Raw genomic sequence first — 14,716 nt, forward strand, 5'->3', positions numbered from 1 at the left:
AAAGAAGGTCATTGAAAGGGTTTCCAGTTCAATGTATTCGCTGAGCCCGGACCCACAGGGCCAGTCAACTGCCAAGTGTTTGACAACCAAGTTTCTGTGGCGGGGGAGGGGAGGTCACTTACTTCTGCTTGGCCTATTATGAGATCGGCCCACGTTTTCCACTGCGGACACTTGTCTCTCTCCTCGAACGTCGCGTCGTTTGATCCCCAGCAGCACTGCTCGTGATTAAACCAGAACGCACTCATGCAAATCCCTTCCTTCAGATCGGCCATCCAGTCTGCGGCGATATCTATCAGGCCGGCCAGGGCACCTGCGGACACAAAACACAAAGACTGTCAATGCTTTTACCGGCGGCCAGATTAATGCCAAGGACAAATTCCCCGGCCGGATTAATCAGCACGGGATTAAAAGTGCTCAAGTTACAATATAAAAACTATTCCGGGGTATGCGTGGAGTGCAAACCGTAGAGGCAGCATTAAAGGGACAGCAGCATAAAAAAAATGCATTATTCATTTAATGTGGTTTTATAAATGTATACTTTTAGTTAAGCATACCTGCACGCTGCCATTTTAGAATATTTGGGGGAGTTTCAGTGCCCCCAATTGCTTTGGCCGTAACAGAGGTGTAGGGAGACACTAGAGATTGTATATATTAGGGAGATGCCCTAAAGAACCAGCAACAATCTCCTTCCATAGCGAAGGTGGTAGGGACGGCTGTCATTCAGCACCGGGCTTAGTTAAAACAACGGCTAACTAAAACCCGCTATTAGGACGTGGTGCGGGGGCCTAGATAAGCTTTCAATTCAAGAATCCTCAGACAGTATGGCCGATCATTACTATGATCTTGGAAGGTGCAAATAAACTGCACAGGACAGTCATTGTCACCTTTTACAGCCACAACACATCAGCCAGGCGGCAATATTAATTACGCCTCGAGCTCTACATGAAACGTTAGCATTTATAGGAGCGATCCTATGATCCATGTTAAGAGACAATCTAGAGATGTGGAAACGATGAAATGATAGACATGGCGGCGGTGCCCACATTCCAACGCCTCTCCCTCCAAGCATTCATTTACCTGATGCCAAACCTGTGAGCGTAACGACCAGCCACCCGGACCAGGCATCATACAGACTTTTGGTTAACTCCCATGCAGATTCCTTTTTCTTGCTATTTATCTGGGAGGGGGAAAAAAAAACAATCATGAATGGTTTATACCATAATTCAGCACCTCCGCTGCACAGCTTTCAAATGACAGATTTTGCAAAGGGAAGACTGAAGATTTGCATCGCAACTCAAGACTGCAGACTTCTTCTCTGTGCCCATAACAAGCATCCCTCCTCGATCGTCACCACTTCTTCTGTTTTATTTTACTGGATAATGAAACTAACAGACCCGGGAGGAACATCAGATCTAGCCCGTTTGGATTTCAAGCATTTGACACGGTCCATCATACAAGGCTTGGGAATAAACAGCATTGTTTGGGTTTGGATATCAGAATAGTTGAATGAATAAGGCAACGGTTACGTAAAAGGAGGCAGAAATTTACCGGTGTAAATATTCGGAGGAAGCACCCGTCACTATCGGGGTACCTCAGGGATCAGTATTACTACCCGTGCTGTTTAATATTTTTATTAGTGATATTCCAGAAGGTATAATGGTATGGGATGTATTTTTGCAGATGACACAAAGTTCTGCAACAGGGTAGACATTCCTGGTGGAACAACTCAAATGGCGAATGACTTAAGTAAATTAGAAGAATGGTCGAGAGTGGCAGCTGCAGTTTGATGTTGATAAGTGACAAATAATGCACTTGGGACGTACAAATCCCAATATAGCACCGGGGACACTGTTCTGTCAGTTACAATGGAAGAGATGGACTTGGGAATTATTCTTCTTGATGACTTAAAAGGTAAACGCAACAAAGTGTCGGAGAAAGCAGCAGGGTGCTGGGTTGTACAGCGAGAGGCATTAATAGCAGGAAGCAGATCCCATCTCCAAAAGGATATTTACACTTTGGAGAGAGTTCAGAAGAGAGTTACAGAAAACGGTAAGTGGTTTGCAAGATAGAAATGAACAGGAAAGACTAAGGGATCTCAATATGTATAGCTAGGAGGAAAGAAGAATACAGGGGGTGCAATAGAAAACTTTAAATACATAAAGTGATTTAGGAGGCAGACTGATTTGAAAGGAGGAGCAAGAGGTCATAATCCGAAACTATAGGGTCCGAGGCTTAGAGGTTATGTAAGGACTTTATTTGCTAATAAAAAAAAAAAAAAAAAAAAAAAAAAAAAAACATAAAATTGTTCCCATTTACCTGATGCTGAGACCCAGATATTAATAGATCCGTGGTCTTGTCTCGTCTTGGCCTCAATTCAGCATAGCTTTATGACTGAACCATGCAAATATTATTTCCCATCAAGTTTGCTTAGTCTCTCCTGATAATTTACAAATTTCGTAGCCCACCTCTCAGTGAGGGCTGACCAGAAGCACGTAAGGTGGATGAACCACCTCCACCTTCCTGCTACTAATGCCTCTCGCCACCCAGCACCCTGCTTGTTTTTTTCCCCCCAACTAAAGACTCAAATGGATATTCCCTTCTTAGAAAGGTTTCCATCTGTAAACAGTAAAAAGCCACCCGTTTACAGACTTATACAATGTATTCTCTTGACATCCCCATCAGCATACCAAGACATTTTGGACAATGCTATGCTTCCAACTTTGTAGGAACAGTTTGAGGAAGGCCATTTTCTATTCTAGTATGACTGTGCCCCAGTGCACAAAGCAAGGTCCATAAAGACATGGTTGGATGAGTTTGGGGTGGAAGAACTTGACTGGCCCTGACCTCAACCTCATTGAACACCTTTGGGAGGAACTGGAACAGAGATTGCGAGCCTTCTCATCCAACATCAGTATCTAACCTCACAAATGCTCTACTGGATGAATGGGCAAAATTATCGCAGAAACACTCCAAAATCTCTCAAAAGCCTTCTCAGCAGAGTAGAAGCTGTTACAGCCAAAAGGGGCAGACCAACCAGAATGCGATGTCATAAAAGTCCCTGGTGGTGTAATGGTCAAGTGTCCCAATACTTTTGTCCATACAGTGTATGTGGAAGCACACTACACTCTTTGCGATGTGTGGTGCGGAGTATCCACACACACTAAAGCACTAGAGCTGCACAAATGCCAAAAACATGCCATTGTACAGTGCTGTGGAATGATGGCGCTATATAAAAGACAACTAATAATAGGGAACAGGTCCACTGACCATTTGTTCAATGGTCAGCTAGAGCCTACATTAAAGTCATTTTAAAGGTCCATTTTATTAGGGAACCTTTACACTGTCATAACATACATCCACGTGTTCTTTGAATTGATTCCTTACCCGTCTGTGACGCTCTCTGTCTTTACATTTTTCCCGCACCCAGTCGATCGTATGGAAATCATCGTATGTTCCAACCCCGGGGATTGGCTCATCTAAAAGATCCAGCAAGTGAGTGGTGCTATTGATGGCTCCTCCGTTTGTCATTGTGTAATGAGTTCCTGGAAGAAAAGAAAAAAGTGAATATTAGTAAAAATAAAAAAAAATTAAATATCCAACATTAACAAAGGGAAAGCGGATAGGAGAAAACCCAAAAGGTTCTGAAAATAAAGTTAATTCATTCAATTCATGCTAAAAATAACTTAACTCTATTGAATAAGAGAAGCAATATCTAGTTTGTCACGGTTAAAATAAAAAGTGACTTTTACTATTATATTATGTGATCGGATATATAGTTTGGCATCTATGAATAGCTTGACATCTCCTAAAACAAAAAAGTATATAGTTTCCCTATTTCACTGTTTATAAGGATGCCATCAGGAAAAAAAAAACTAACTGGCCCTATACCTCCCAAGTATCCTACATTTTTGGGCACTGTCCTGTCAGCCAACTTTTGTGGGCAGTGGGGATCATGGGCCACTTGAGGTGATACTCTAATCTCTCCTGACTAGCCCAGGGAGCTGTAAAATCTATGGAAGTCGGTGCTGTTGAAGCACAGACCTCAAACGTGGCTTCCATGTGGCCGCAAGCTGCCTCTGGTCCACCCTTTTCCCACTAAACAGCTGTCCTGATTTGCAGCACCCAAGGGGAAGTGGTGAGAATGTCACATAGCAATCTATAAGACGACGTTACATACCCTACTTCAAGACACAGTATAAAAACAGTAAAGTCCTTAACAAAGGGATGTAAATCACGGTATGCTGTCCACCATCCATCAAGGATATCTCTGAAATAAGGCATTGTATGGGGATTAGAAACATTGTTTCTGGTGGTTAAAATCACATACAAGCTTCTGGAATGAAAGGAAGGAGCTTTCTGCTTGGGACAGATTGGGTTTCCTCTCAGGGTTACTTCCATGACATTTGATAACGGACAAAGCCTCATGCAGAGGAAGTATTTTTTTTTTTAAGATATCCACTGAATAGTTGGTCCAGAACATAAAGATAAGACTCTAAAATTAGGTTTCCTTCTGTGTCTTACAAGCCTCCATTATAAAAAATCTCAAAAGATACGAAGCTGGTTTGATAGATCCCAGGAGCCAGGGAGTGATGAGTGCTAAAATTTTTATTAGTCACCCTGAAGTGTAAGCGAGCAGGGCACTAGCCTATCTCCGCTGAAAAGGTAAAGTTTAAGTCTCTCTCAAACCCCCACCAATCTGAAGCTTTCCTCCTTGAGTAAGAGCACAAATATTAATTCCTCCCCCACCAAACTTTGGAGGCATTACGCAGCAAGCCAGATATCTTTCCCGCTCCCAGTGTCGTCTATCAGACTTCCAAAATAGCGATGACTCTGGAGAACACATTTCCACTGATCCAGCATCCAACGCTGGCAAAGCTTACACCACCGACTCGGCCAATACCTGCAACTGCGGCAACCCACTTCGCTGAACTCCTAACAATCAAGGACGGGGAGTTTTTCCACACCATAGACTTCATCGCCATGTGCTACTGTCCTGTGAGCCTGCGAGGCCCACCGCCTTGCTGAAGAATGACTGAGCTTACAATGGACCAGAGAGTCTCTAGCAGGGCAAAGATTTGGTGAACTATCACATGAAAAGTCATTGAAGCTCTGCATGGCTATACGTTTCATTTTACACAACTCTCTGCAATAGGTGTGACTGAAGCAGCCAAATCCAGTAATTCGAAGGGATGTCCACACACACACACACACACACACACTACTGTTGTCGCATTAGTCTGTTACTTTCACTTCTTGCCACAGCCCGTCATTCTTCCTGGGGTCACCCAGCCAATCTAAATACAAATTAACCAGAACAAACAGTACTATCGTTCATGCAATGTGGACTTTTCACATCCAGGCGCTTTTAGTAATAGAGGCTCTGGGTATAGGTTATGGATCCTGGCTGACCGTAAGCAACTAAAGCTAATCCAAAGAGCCAAGGAACCGCCAAAGCCCCCCTTTACGCATCAGATGGTAAGGCGATGGCTGCCTGTCTGAGGAGTGCAGTATGAAAGGCAATACTTTATGGTACCGTGTCCAGTACCAATGAAGCTTCCCTGTGGAACGACATTAGAATCAATCACATGTTACTTGCCATGTAGTGAATGACTACGTGGAACCAGCAGCAGATGCTGTAATAAAATATACTGATAAAAAGAGTCACAATGTCTTAGTCAGAACATTATCTGTGTGCGGGGCGTGGAAGGGTTTGCCAAATAGACACATTTCTCAGCGTCAGCGGTCAACGGTCAGCCTAAACCAAAAGTACAAGACAGTTTAAACCGTTAAACTTCACTCTGCACATTGTCACGGGAGAGGCACGGATATGGTGAGGTTTTACCAACGCCGTTCTAAGACTGGTGACTTTGCAAAATATCAATGGTGCAGGTCATTGATACCTGCGGTATACACACACAGCGATACCATTATCTTCAAGAATCTTTGCACTTGAGCAAACAAATGACAATAAAACAAGTGTTAATCATTACCTATGCTCTATCCAGGGCAAAGTTCCAGCACCCACACTGGAAGAGGAAACGTCACCAAACATGACGTGGGAAAATCTAGAAGGAGGGATTCTGTGTCTGATTGACACTGTATTTTTGGTAAAGTAGCAATAAATATAAAATGTATTAAATAAATACAAAAACATTATGTAGCATAATAGGTGACGCTCAGTAACTGGCAGCAATTAGACGTGTCCTGGAAATTAAAAAAAATTTTTTTTTTGAAATGGCCATTTTGGTCACACAGTACAGGGATACCGATATCGCTGTTGCCAAACAGACCATTGACTAACAAAAAGTTGTGGCACTCCATGTGTATCTTAATCTGCCAACGTACAGAATAACTCCCTGTACAAACAAAATATAACGTTGTGCAACCCAAACAGGAACACACTGTTCACAGGATAAACTGCTTATGAAGCTTTTCTCCATTTCCCACATCCAAATCATTTTTAGAAGGGGGCAGGATTCCGGAGGTGTACTTAATCTGTGTCAGCTGCAAGATGGGCAGTCTTTGTGTGCGTTACACAATGACTCACACTGTATGTCTGTTGCCTTTTGTTCTAAAGCTTTGATTGTTAGTTTGGCCAGTAGGTCACCTTTACATTCATTCATCTTCCTGTTAGCCCAGCTCCAAAAGCCTTACACTAGTCACTGTGAGTGCAATAATCCATATAATATATATAGTGAGCAGAAACATTGACGAAGCTCCCTGTGGCGTGCAGCAAGCGAGATTACAGGCAGGTGTAGGAGGGTCAGGCATGTGAGTCTGCGCATGCTGGAAAACCTGTCAACCATAGTAACGTCATAAAATAATCCACTTCCTGAACCTGTGGAATGGGCTACTGGGTTCACACGCCTGCCGGCTATTGGGTTGCCTCCAAGCAGTGGTCTTCAGATGTTGAAGAAGCATGCATCCAGCGTATATGCACAGAGCGCGGGGGAGAAATAAACAAACATCGCCTTTATTTACTCTGTAACTTATAGTGCAGGACTATGCGTTTAACCCTTGAAAGCCAAAGGCAAAAAAACTGCACACCACTCTACCAGTTAAAGGGTTAATCCTACAAAATGTTTAACAATCAACTGACCATTCCAAGCCAGAGCATTGCGGTGCCTTACTGGAAACAAGTGTTTTCTGAAGAGGAGACCACGGAGGTCTCTAAAATTTGACATTACAGTTTTCTTCCACGTTGATTCAATAGATCTCACCTTGAATTACAGACCCGTTCCTTGCTGTGTAACACACATACGCCGAAGGAGAAAACCCAATAAGAACTAAAGACAATAGAATCTGATCGCAAGGCTTTGCTGCACACTAATCTCATCAGGATGTGTTTGTACATTTCCTCTGTACATTCCTCCAACGAAGAAAAACCCCTCGAGCCGGCCGTACAGGTTTTTTTCCGGTTCAGTCTCTGTTATAAGCAGCACGCGGGCTACATAACTAATACACAGAAATTATACAATAATACTGTAGATCAGCCCCGATCCTCGCCTGGATTATAAAGCGCTGGGTATGTCAATCCTCCATGTTTAGTGGCAGCTGCTCCGTGTCGGGATTTATCGGTCAGCGGTAGTCATTAGACATGGAGCAGGTGTGATGGTATCACTGGAGTCAGTGCACAAACCACGACCAGGTGAAAGCATCCTCACCCCCAGCGCAGACACGTCAGGACGACTATTCTCCATCTAGATAGTCTGACAAGGAGCGAGGGTACGCAGCGGGAATAGAGGGTACGCAACGGGATTAGGGTGTAAAGTGATACGCAATGTAAAGCATTCACAGCAGTGGGAGGACACGGTGTAAGAGCACAGGTAAGAAACCAGCTTCCGGGACACGCTACAGTACTGATCTTGGGAATACGAGGAAGAGGTGAAGCTGCGCATATCCTGCAGGCATATAGGACCGTGTCGTAAATGTATAGCTAAACTGGAACGACCGGAGAAGGAGGAAAAACAACATTTGAAATGCCTGATGAATAGCGGGAGTTCTGAGGCTTTACTGACACAGAGGTAGTCTCTGTGCATGCGCTGGGACACCAGCAGCGTGTTGCACAATAACCTTGTCGCAGGGAGAAAAATAAAAGCTCTTTTCTGTATCCAACGAGTAAACAGCATACCCTGTCTTACGCAACGCCACTCCCTGCCAGCACTTGCTATAACATAAGGAACATACATATAGTGCGATTGTTTGGATAAACCAATCCATAATGCCTTTAATATCTGCATGCGCGTTACAGAGATCTCCTGCAGGGGAGACGGGGGGAGGGCGCAGGGACACTGTCTTGTTGGTTCCAATGCAAATGGACTCCGCAGGCTACCATGATCTGACAATTTACAAAAGACATCGGCCATGAAAGGGTGAACATTCCCAACCCATTGAGACGTGGCTTCTGAACGAGGATAGGGAGATCATGACCTGCGTGTTGTTGCAGCGAGCCCACGTTAGGTAACGTAATGGAATAAAGCCCCTTTACATACCTCTTTTATGCAGCTCCCGCAGAGGAATGCCGTCTCCTCCCCCATCGTAGGGTAAATAGGGATCCGCTGGTTTATCCATGAAGGGGCAGCGATGGGGAACAGGGCAGCTCAATTAGGAGAAACACCAGGGCATGGCTCATGCAGCAGCTGCAGCCTGGGAAGCTGCCATGTTTGATGAGAGCTAGCAGTGAGTGCTGCTGCTGCCTCCCTGCAGCGACTGCCTTCCTCCACACTCCGTGATGTCATCAGAGGAGGCGATCACACAGACGCCGGCTCTTGGCTGCAGACTAGCTGCGAGTCAGGGGAACAGCACAACCGGCTACCAGGCTTTAAACACGACTCGCACTCTATACAGACCAAAGCCCCCGCCAAATACATGACATACCTTACACTGCTCGATTAACCGGCAGGCAACACTACGTGCCGGCTTAAACACACACACACACACATATATATATATATATATATATACACATATATACACACACATACACACTTAATCAATTCCTCTACACGTTTCACCTCTATACTGACCAGTACGCAAAATACACTTACAAGTTAAACAAGCGAGAAACTGTTACTGTTAACTGTAGGATTATGTACATTTCATCTTAATAATAAATGCCAAGCAGGTTAATGTTTGGATTATTGCCCAAAATAGATTGAAAGTTTTCGTAGGATGGTTGGTACAACATTGTGTCCTAGAAGGAATTTACTTGAACATTTGCGGACAATGATACAAAATCACATTTTATGTTGGTATGCATGCAATTCTATTCGTGACAATTTACAGTGGGTTTTTAACAGTTTATTCTTTGCTTCGGGGGGGGGGGATATATAATATATATATATACACACACACAGTTTACAGCTGGGTGACGGAGTCAATTAAACTATAGCCAGAAGCAGCCAGCGTTCTGGGGTTGCTGGTTTATTAACACCTCACGTCTTTTATGTCTATGTGGCCAGAGGGTGTCCGATTTCAATTAGATATGTTTTTTTTTCTTGGCATATCTGGTCCAGATATCAATCTTTCCTTAATATAATGCGTGAGAAAAAGATGGGGTCTTTGCCAAACTTTTCATCCCCCGCATCATGATTTATTAAACGGAAACATCGACTTTTGACGACAGAGAAGAACCATCCGGCCCATCGAATCTGTCCGAGCTTCCTGATGTAAAGTCTTTATCCTGCTTTATGCATGTTTAAATTATCTATAAAAATCCCACCCACCATTTACTAGTTAAACATTTTGCAGGCACGTTGGTAATGCTGGCATTTCAGATCTTTTATTAAAACAGAAAAAAACATTCAATCACTGGAATATAATAAATATTCACCTTCACTAGTACATACACACAGTAACAGAACGGCACGGTAGGAACACTGTTTTTGTTTCTGGCGCTGAATGATGGACACCCGAGGTCTGTTTCCAGGGAAGCATGGAACTGGATGACAACACACTATCCAGATGAACTTATTGTGATGTCATGACAGCATCGCCTGATGTAACAAAAGGCAAATCTTATTTATACTTTTTTTTTTAATGTATAGCACAAATATTAAAGTTTTATGTCGCTTGCAATGATGACGACGCAGTCCATTCATACGGATGTAAAATGACAATATTAGCAACAAGTATCTTCTAATGCAGTTATGGGAAGCATTTCAGACTAAAGGCGCCATAAGCAGAGGTTCTGCGGAGTAATCACTCGTTTGTAATTTGCTTGAATCAGGAGGGGTTACAAAAGTGTTCCGAGATTTAAACACCAGAGAGCACAACATAATCACGTAAACATGTATGCCACAAACTGTGTCAAAAGGGGGTACCTAGGTCAGCCTAGGGGACGCAACACACAACATTGGGGGGGGTTGGGTAGCTAAGGGACCCCTGTGCCAAACCTACCAGATCCACCTTAGTACGTATCCTGACGACAATACAAATAAGACACATAAAAAGGTGGGAGCTCCACATACTAAATACGCCGTAAAATGTACCACCGCGGCCTCGCTGTACAGAACGGGAGGGAGCGGGTTTAACAGAGACAAGAAACACAGTCAGTGGAAAACATTCAAGGTGTACATAAGGATGGAAAACGCAGAACTGTCAGCAAAGCAGGATGTGAGCCGCTGGAACACAACCGCACCTATTTACACAAAGAAACTGGAACGGGGCGAGAAAGGATTCCGTGCAGACACCCGCTGCGATCTACGGCTTCATCATCTATCACTACAATTTGCTTTTCCTACAAAAACAAGAAGATTTCTAAGCAACCTCAAACCTTTGAGGGTTAGTGCAAACAAAAAGTAAAAAAAAAAACAAAAAAAACATGAAAGCTCGGCTGCTGATTTAATTTGCTTAAACGGGAACGTTGTATTTCTAATGCACAGTCTGTAATAATAATAATAATAATAATAATGATAATAATGGACGCACATTAAACGTATTCAATATTCAGAAATGTAACGTTACCGGCCACAAACTAAACAGGCCTTAGATGAATCCACCAAATAACGGCGCGTTCGCGGGTGAAATTCCAAGGTTAACTTAATTGTGTGCTTTTCCTGACAGACCGGGACTTCCAGCGAAGTCAGCCCCAACAGTCCCATTTACACACCACATGCAAACTACACGGGGTTAATCCGCTTCAACCGTCTCAATCCGCTTCAACCGTCTCAGAGATATAAAAGGTGTATACCGGTGAACACTAAATGAGCAAAATCCAAGCCAGTGTAGTGCAGCCATGTGTGAGCTTTAACGTGTTCCATGGTTCCAAAATACAAACACGTGGAATTGCATGTTACTGCGCTGCTGCGTGTTACTAGTGGCTGGAATGCCTGGTCCCATGCAGAAAGACCCCATATCATCACCACCAAAATCAACGGGCGCACCTCCCACATACACACATTGGGGTCTAAACAGATCCCCTCCGCAGCGCTGGAGCTGGCCCCAAGCACGTATGCATTAATATATGGGTGTATCACAGGTATCCTATGCATTAAACACGCAAATTTTTCAGGCCATTCCATTTCGAGCAACGTTTTTCATTCCTTGCCTATTCGGGGGCATTTTTAATTAGGGAATGAGATTCGTTGCCCTCATTCTCATTCACACACTCTACATTTTTCCCTACCTTCTCTGCCGACTACTTCCACATCATCTGCTATTTTCTCCCTTCAACCCTTCTCATCGCCCACATCTCCGCGGACATAACCCGGAAACATCCGCCAAAACGGCAGCGCTGTGGAGACGTCCTCCCCGATCGGAGGCAGAGGAAGTGGTCGGCAGAGAATAACTTAGAGAGCGTTAGCGTGAACCTGAATGATACATCCCTTTAATACAAAACATTAAACAAATTCCATCTCTAAAGCCATCTAGCCTAATAACGCACGGCTAAAAGCTCAGCGAGCAGGAAGAGAAGCCGTACCCGGTATCTGCACTGTTAGAAGGCCACATCAGCAGCAGGACGTGTCCGTCAGCAGAAGAAAAACATTTGTCGGTTACAAGGCATGAAAACGTGAACACAGAGTCTGTCCCGGTACCTTCATCCAATACCTTCCAGACAATAATACGGCTAAGGTGCCCCCGACACGTTCTTATAAGTACATTAGAACATGGTTTCAGATGCGCAATATTTAACATATTAAACCCGCTCTAACTCTGTATTCAAACTTACGTTTTCTAACACACATCCACGTAACTAAAATATTTCCGACAGAGTCAAGCTCCATAGTGCTGCATTTTGCCTACACAAACATGTACTTAGGGTTAATTATATTTTCTCCCCTCTATTGTTCACTAAATTGGTTCAGGCAGCATTTGTTAGGGCAAGTTGAAGAGAATGCAGAGACCTTCAGGACAAAAAATTGATGACATGCGCCAGCCACAGATCTCTGCCTCCCGGAGATAAACGCTAAGTAATACATCAGAAAACAATTACATATATTGGCAAATACTATTTTTATTTTATACATATTATTGTATGTTTCACGGTTATGAAGCTTTGGGATCCACTGGCCAGAGACAGAGATGGAAGCACGGATGGATTGGAGAAGTATGCCGGGGTATTTAAACTGGTTCAGGCAGGCTTGTTGGTTTTATAACATAGTGCACAACTTTTTTTTTTGCAAACCTAAAACATTTATCCCGACGGGACGTTTTCCAGAACAACTCGAACTTAGAAGCATAGAATCTGACAGCATATGCAAAATAATCTGCCCATTATTCCTGTTGAAAAGGACTCAGTACTTGGACTTTCCTTCAGAACATCCATACGCCTATCCGGGCTGAGATGAACATATGACGGGTACATGTCTTGGAAACAAAACCCCTCCATAAGGGCGAATTATAAAAGCGGGCTCACCCATTGACGCATCACCATCCAACAAGTGGTCATCTTCCAGTGTATGGAAGTCCATCATTCCCCCGGCTCCATCTAGAAGCTCTTCATCACTGCTTGCGCTGGTAATACTGTTGTAACTGTTCCGATAATAACTGCGCTGAAATAGCTGCTCAGACTCCATTTAGCTGCTTGATGACCTGTGTGATTGAATTCAAACGTTCATTACTATGAAGAAGAAGAAAAGGCAAGAAGAATATGGCTGTTGAATTCACTCTACATCCCCGTTTAATTTTTTGGGGAAGGGTTTCTACTCAGAGTTGACAGACCCAATAGTGAATTTGCATATTCGTACATTATGGCACCGCATGCATGAACGGTTGATGATCTTGGATTTCCAATAATACTTCTTAATCAGATCTACTCTCTGCATTAGCCGACGATGCTATACACTATATATCGAAGTCCTACAGGACAGGGCTCAACAAATCCCAGGCGTCAGGGCGACTGAGAATTTTGTCCTGGCTCCTAGGTCAGGGTGTTCAACGTCCGGCCTGCCGGACTTCAGTGTGCGGCCCGCAGCGGGCTGGCAGACCAACGTTCACGTAGTGCAGCCGCGAGGTGAGGTGGCAAGGCCGCCGTGTGCACGCCGGGCGCTTTAGTTTTATTAGGCGGCCGGCTTGCACACACCGTGCTGCTGAGTGGCAGTGCCTCTTCGTCCCGCCCCTTTCAAGACGTGACGCTCAAGGGGGCGGAGTCACAGAAGAGTTCCTCGTGACGGGGAGAGGATCGCCACGTTGGAGGGCGGTTCGAGGAAAGTGGACCTATATTTAAAGGAGGGGGGGGGATTCCCTTGGGACATCATTAAAAAACTTAAATACATTAATGCATTTCCCAACAGATCTCGGCTGGTTAATCATCTCCTACAAGCATGTATTCAGATAATGCTATTTGAATGGGGGGGGTTAGTGATTTCTTTGCGAACGACAAATGTTTCACTCAAACCATGTGCAATGTATTTTTCACTTAGTCTCAAAATATCATACTTTACACCCATTTGCAGCCTTGTAATCCGCTACTCTTCAATAATCCAAAGCGCATCCGTTTCATTTATTTGCAGGAAGCACAGAGAAAAGGCTCATCCGCTGCTATGAAAGTAACCAAATATGCCATAGCACGATAAGCAGAATAAGTATAATTCTCCTTTCTGTACAGATTTCAGCCACCGTTATCCAAAGCGTTACCAACGCGTAAACATTACAGACGTGGACCAACATTTCTATATAGAATTACATTTTAAATAAGCTTCCCTTGCGTTTCCCGGTCCTCTCTCGGCTTTGGGTGACTAGTTTCTCCGGCTTTCGAGTGAAAAAGACAGCACAGAAGGAAAGCTGCTCTTCGGTCTTATGACGCAGGCGAGACTTGATGTGAAGATCATATGAACAGCCGGGTCATTGCAGAAGACAAAGGACCTCTTTAAGTTTTGTCCGGCTGGCGATACAGGGCATTAGCCGGATCACGGGAAATGAAGAACGCCGGGAGAATATTTACCACTAGCAGAGACCGTTTCTCTGCCGTTTCCAATGGATTAAGCTCTTTAGCTGCGTGGATTACCTGAACCCGTGATTCATTTAGAATTAGCTCAATAGAACGGATACATGTATCTTTTTACAGCAAACTAGAATTTAGGAGTTTGCACCGAATTTCAAGTAAAAATAAAACATTTTAAATATTAAGGGGGCAGTCAATTTATAGATGATCACCAATCCTATTCTTTCATTTTAAAAACGTTAAATATTATTCATAAGTCACATGCGCAGCCGCCATATCACGTTTAAATTACCCACCCGGTGACTGTAGCTTCACAGAGGACTAATGAGGTTG

General features: G+C 43.8%; 1 protein-coding gene across 4 annotated transcripts in view; it reads right to left on the reverse strand.

Moving 5' to 3' along the window:
- The window catches only part of CLCN3 (chloride voltage-gated channel 3), a 29,675-nt gene that overhangs the window by 12,093 nt on the left and 2,866 nt on the right, over nucleotides 1-14,716 (reverse strand). For 2 of the 4 annotated variants that reach the window (XM_053459874.1, XM_053459857.1), the window contains exons 2-5: nucleotides 12,857-13,032; nucleotides 3,385-3,542; nucleotides 1,078-1,177; nucleotides 123-310 (exon numbers count right to left, since the gene is read on the reverse strand). In XM_053459874.1, the coding sequence (XP_053315849.1) occupies nucleotides 123-310; nucleotides 1,078-1,177; nucleotides 3,385-3,542; nucleotides 12,857-13,016 (606 nt within the window). In that variant the 5' untranslated portion in view covers nucleotides 13,017-13,032. Of the gene's footprint in view, nucleotides 1-122; nucleotides 311-1,077; nucleotides 1,178-3,384; nucleotides 3,543-8,492; nucleotides 8,740-12,856; nucleotides 13,033-14,716 lie in introns of those variants that run through there. The other 2 variants (XM_053459882.1, XM_053459865.1) reach the window with 2 other exon arrangements.

This window comes from Spea bombifrons, chromosome 1, assembly GCF_027358695.1.
Source record: "Spea bombifrons isolate aSpeBom1 chromosome 1, aSpeBom1.2.pri, whole genome shotgun sequence".
NCBI lineage: Eukaryota > Metazoa > Chordata > Amphibia > Anura > Pelobatidae > Spea > Spea bombifrons.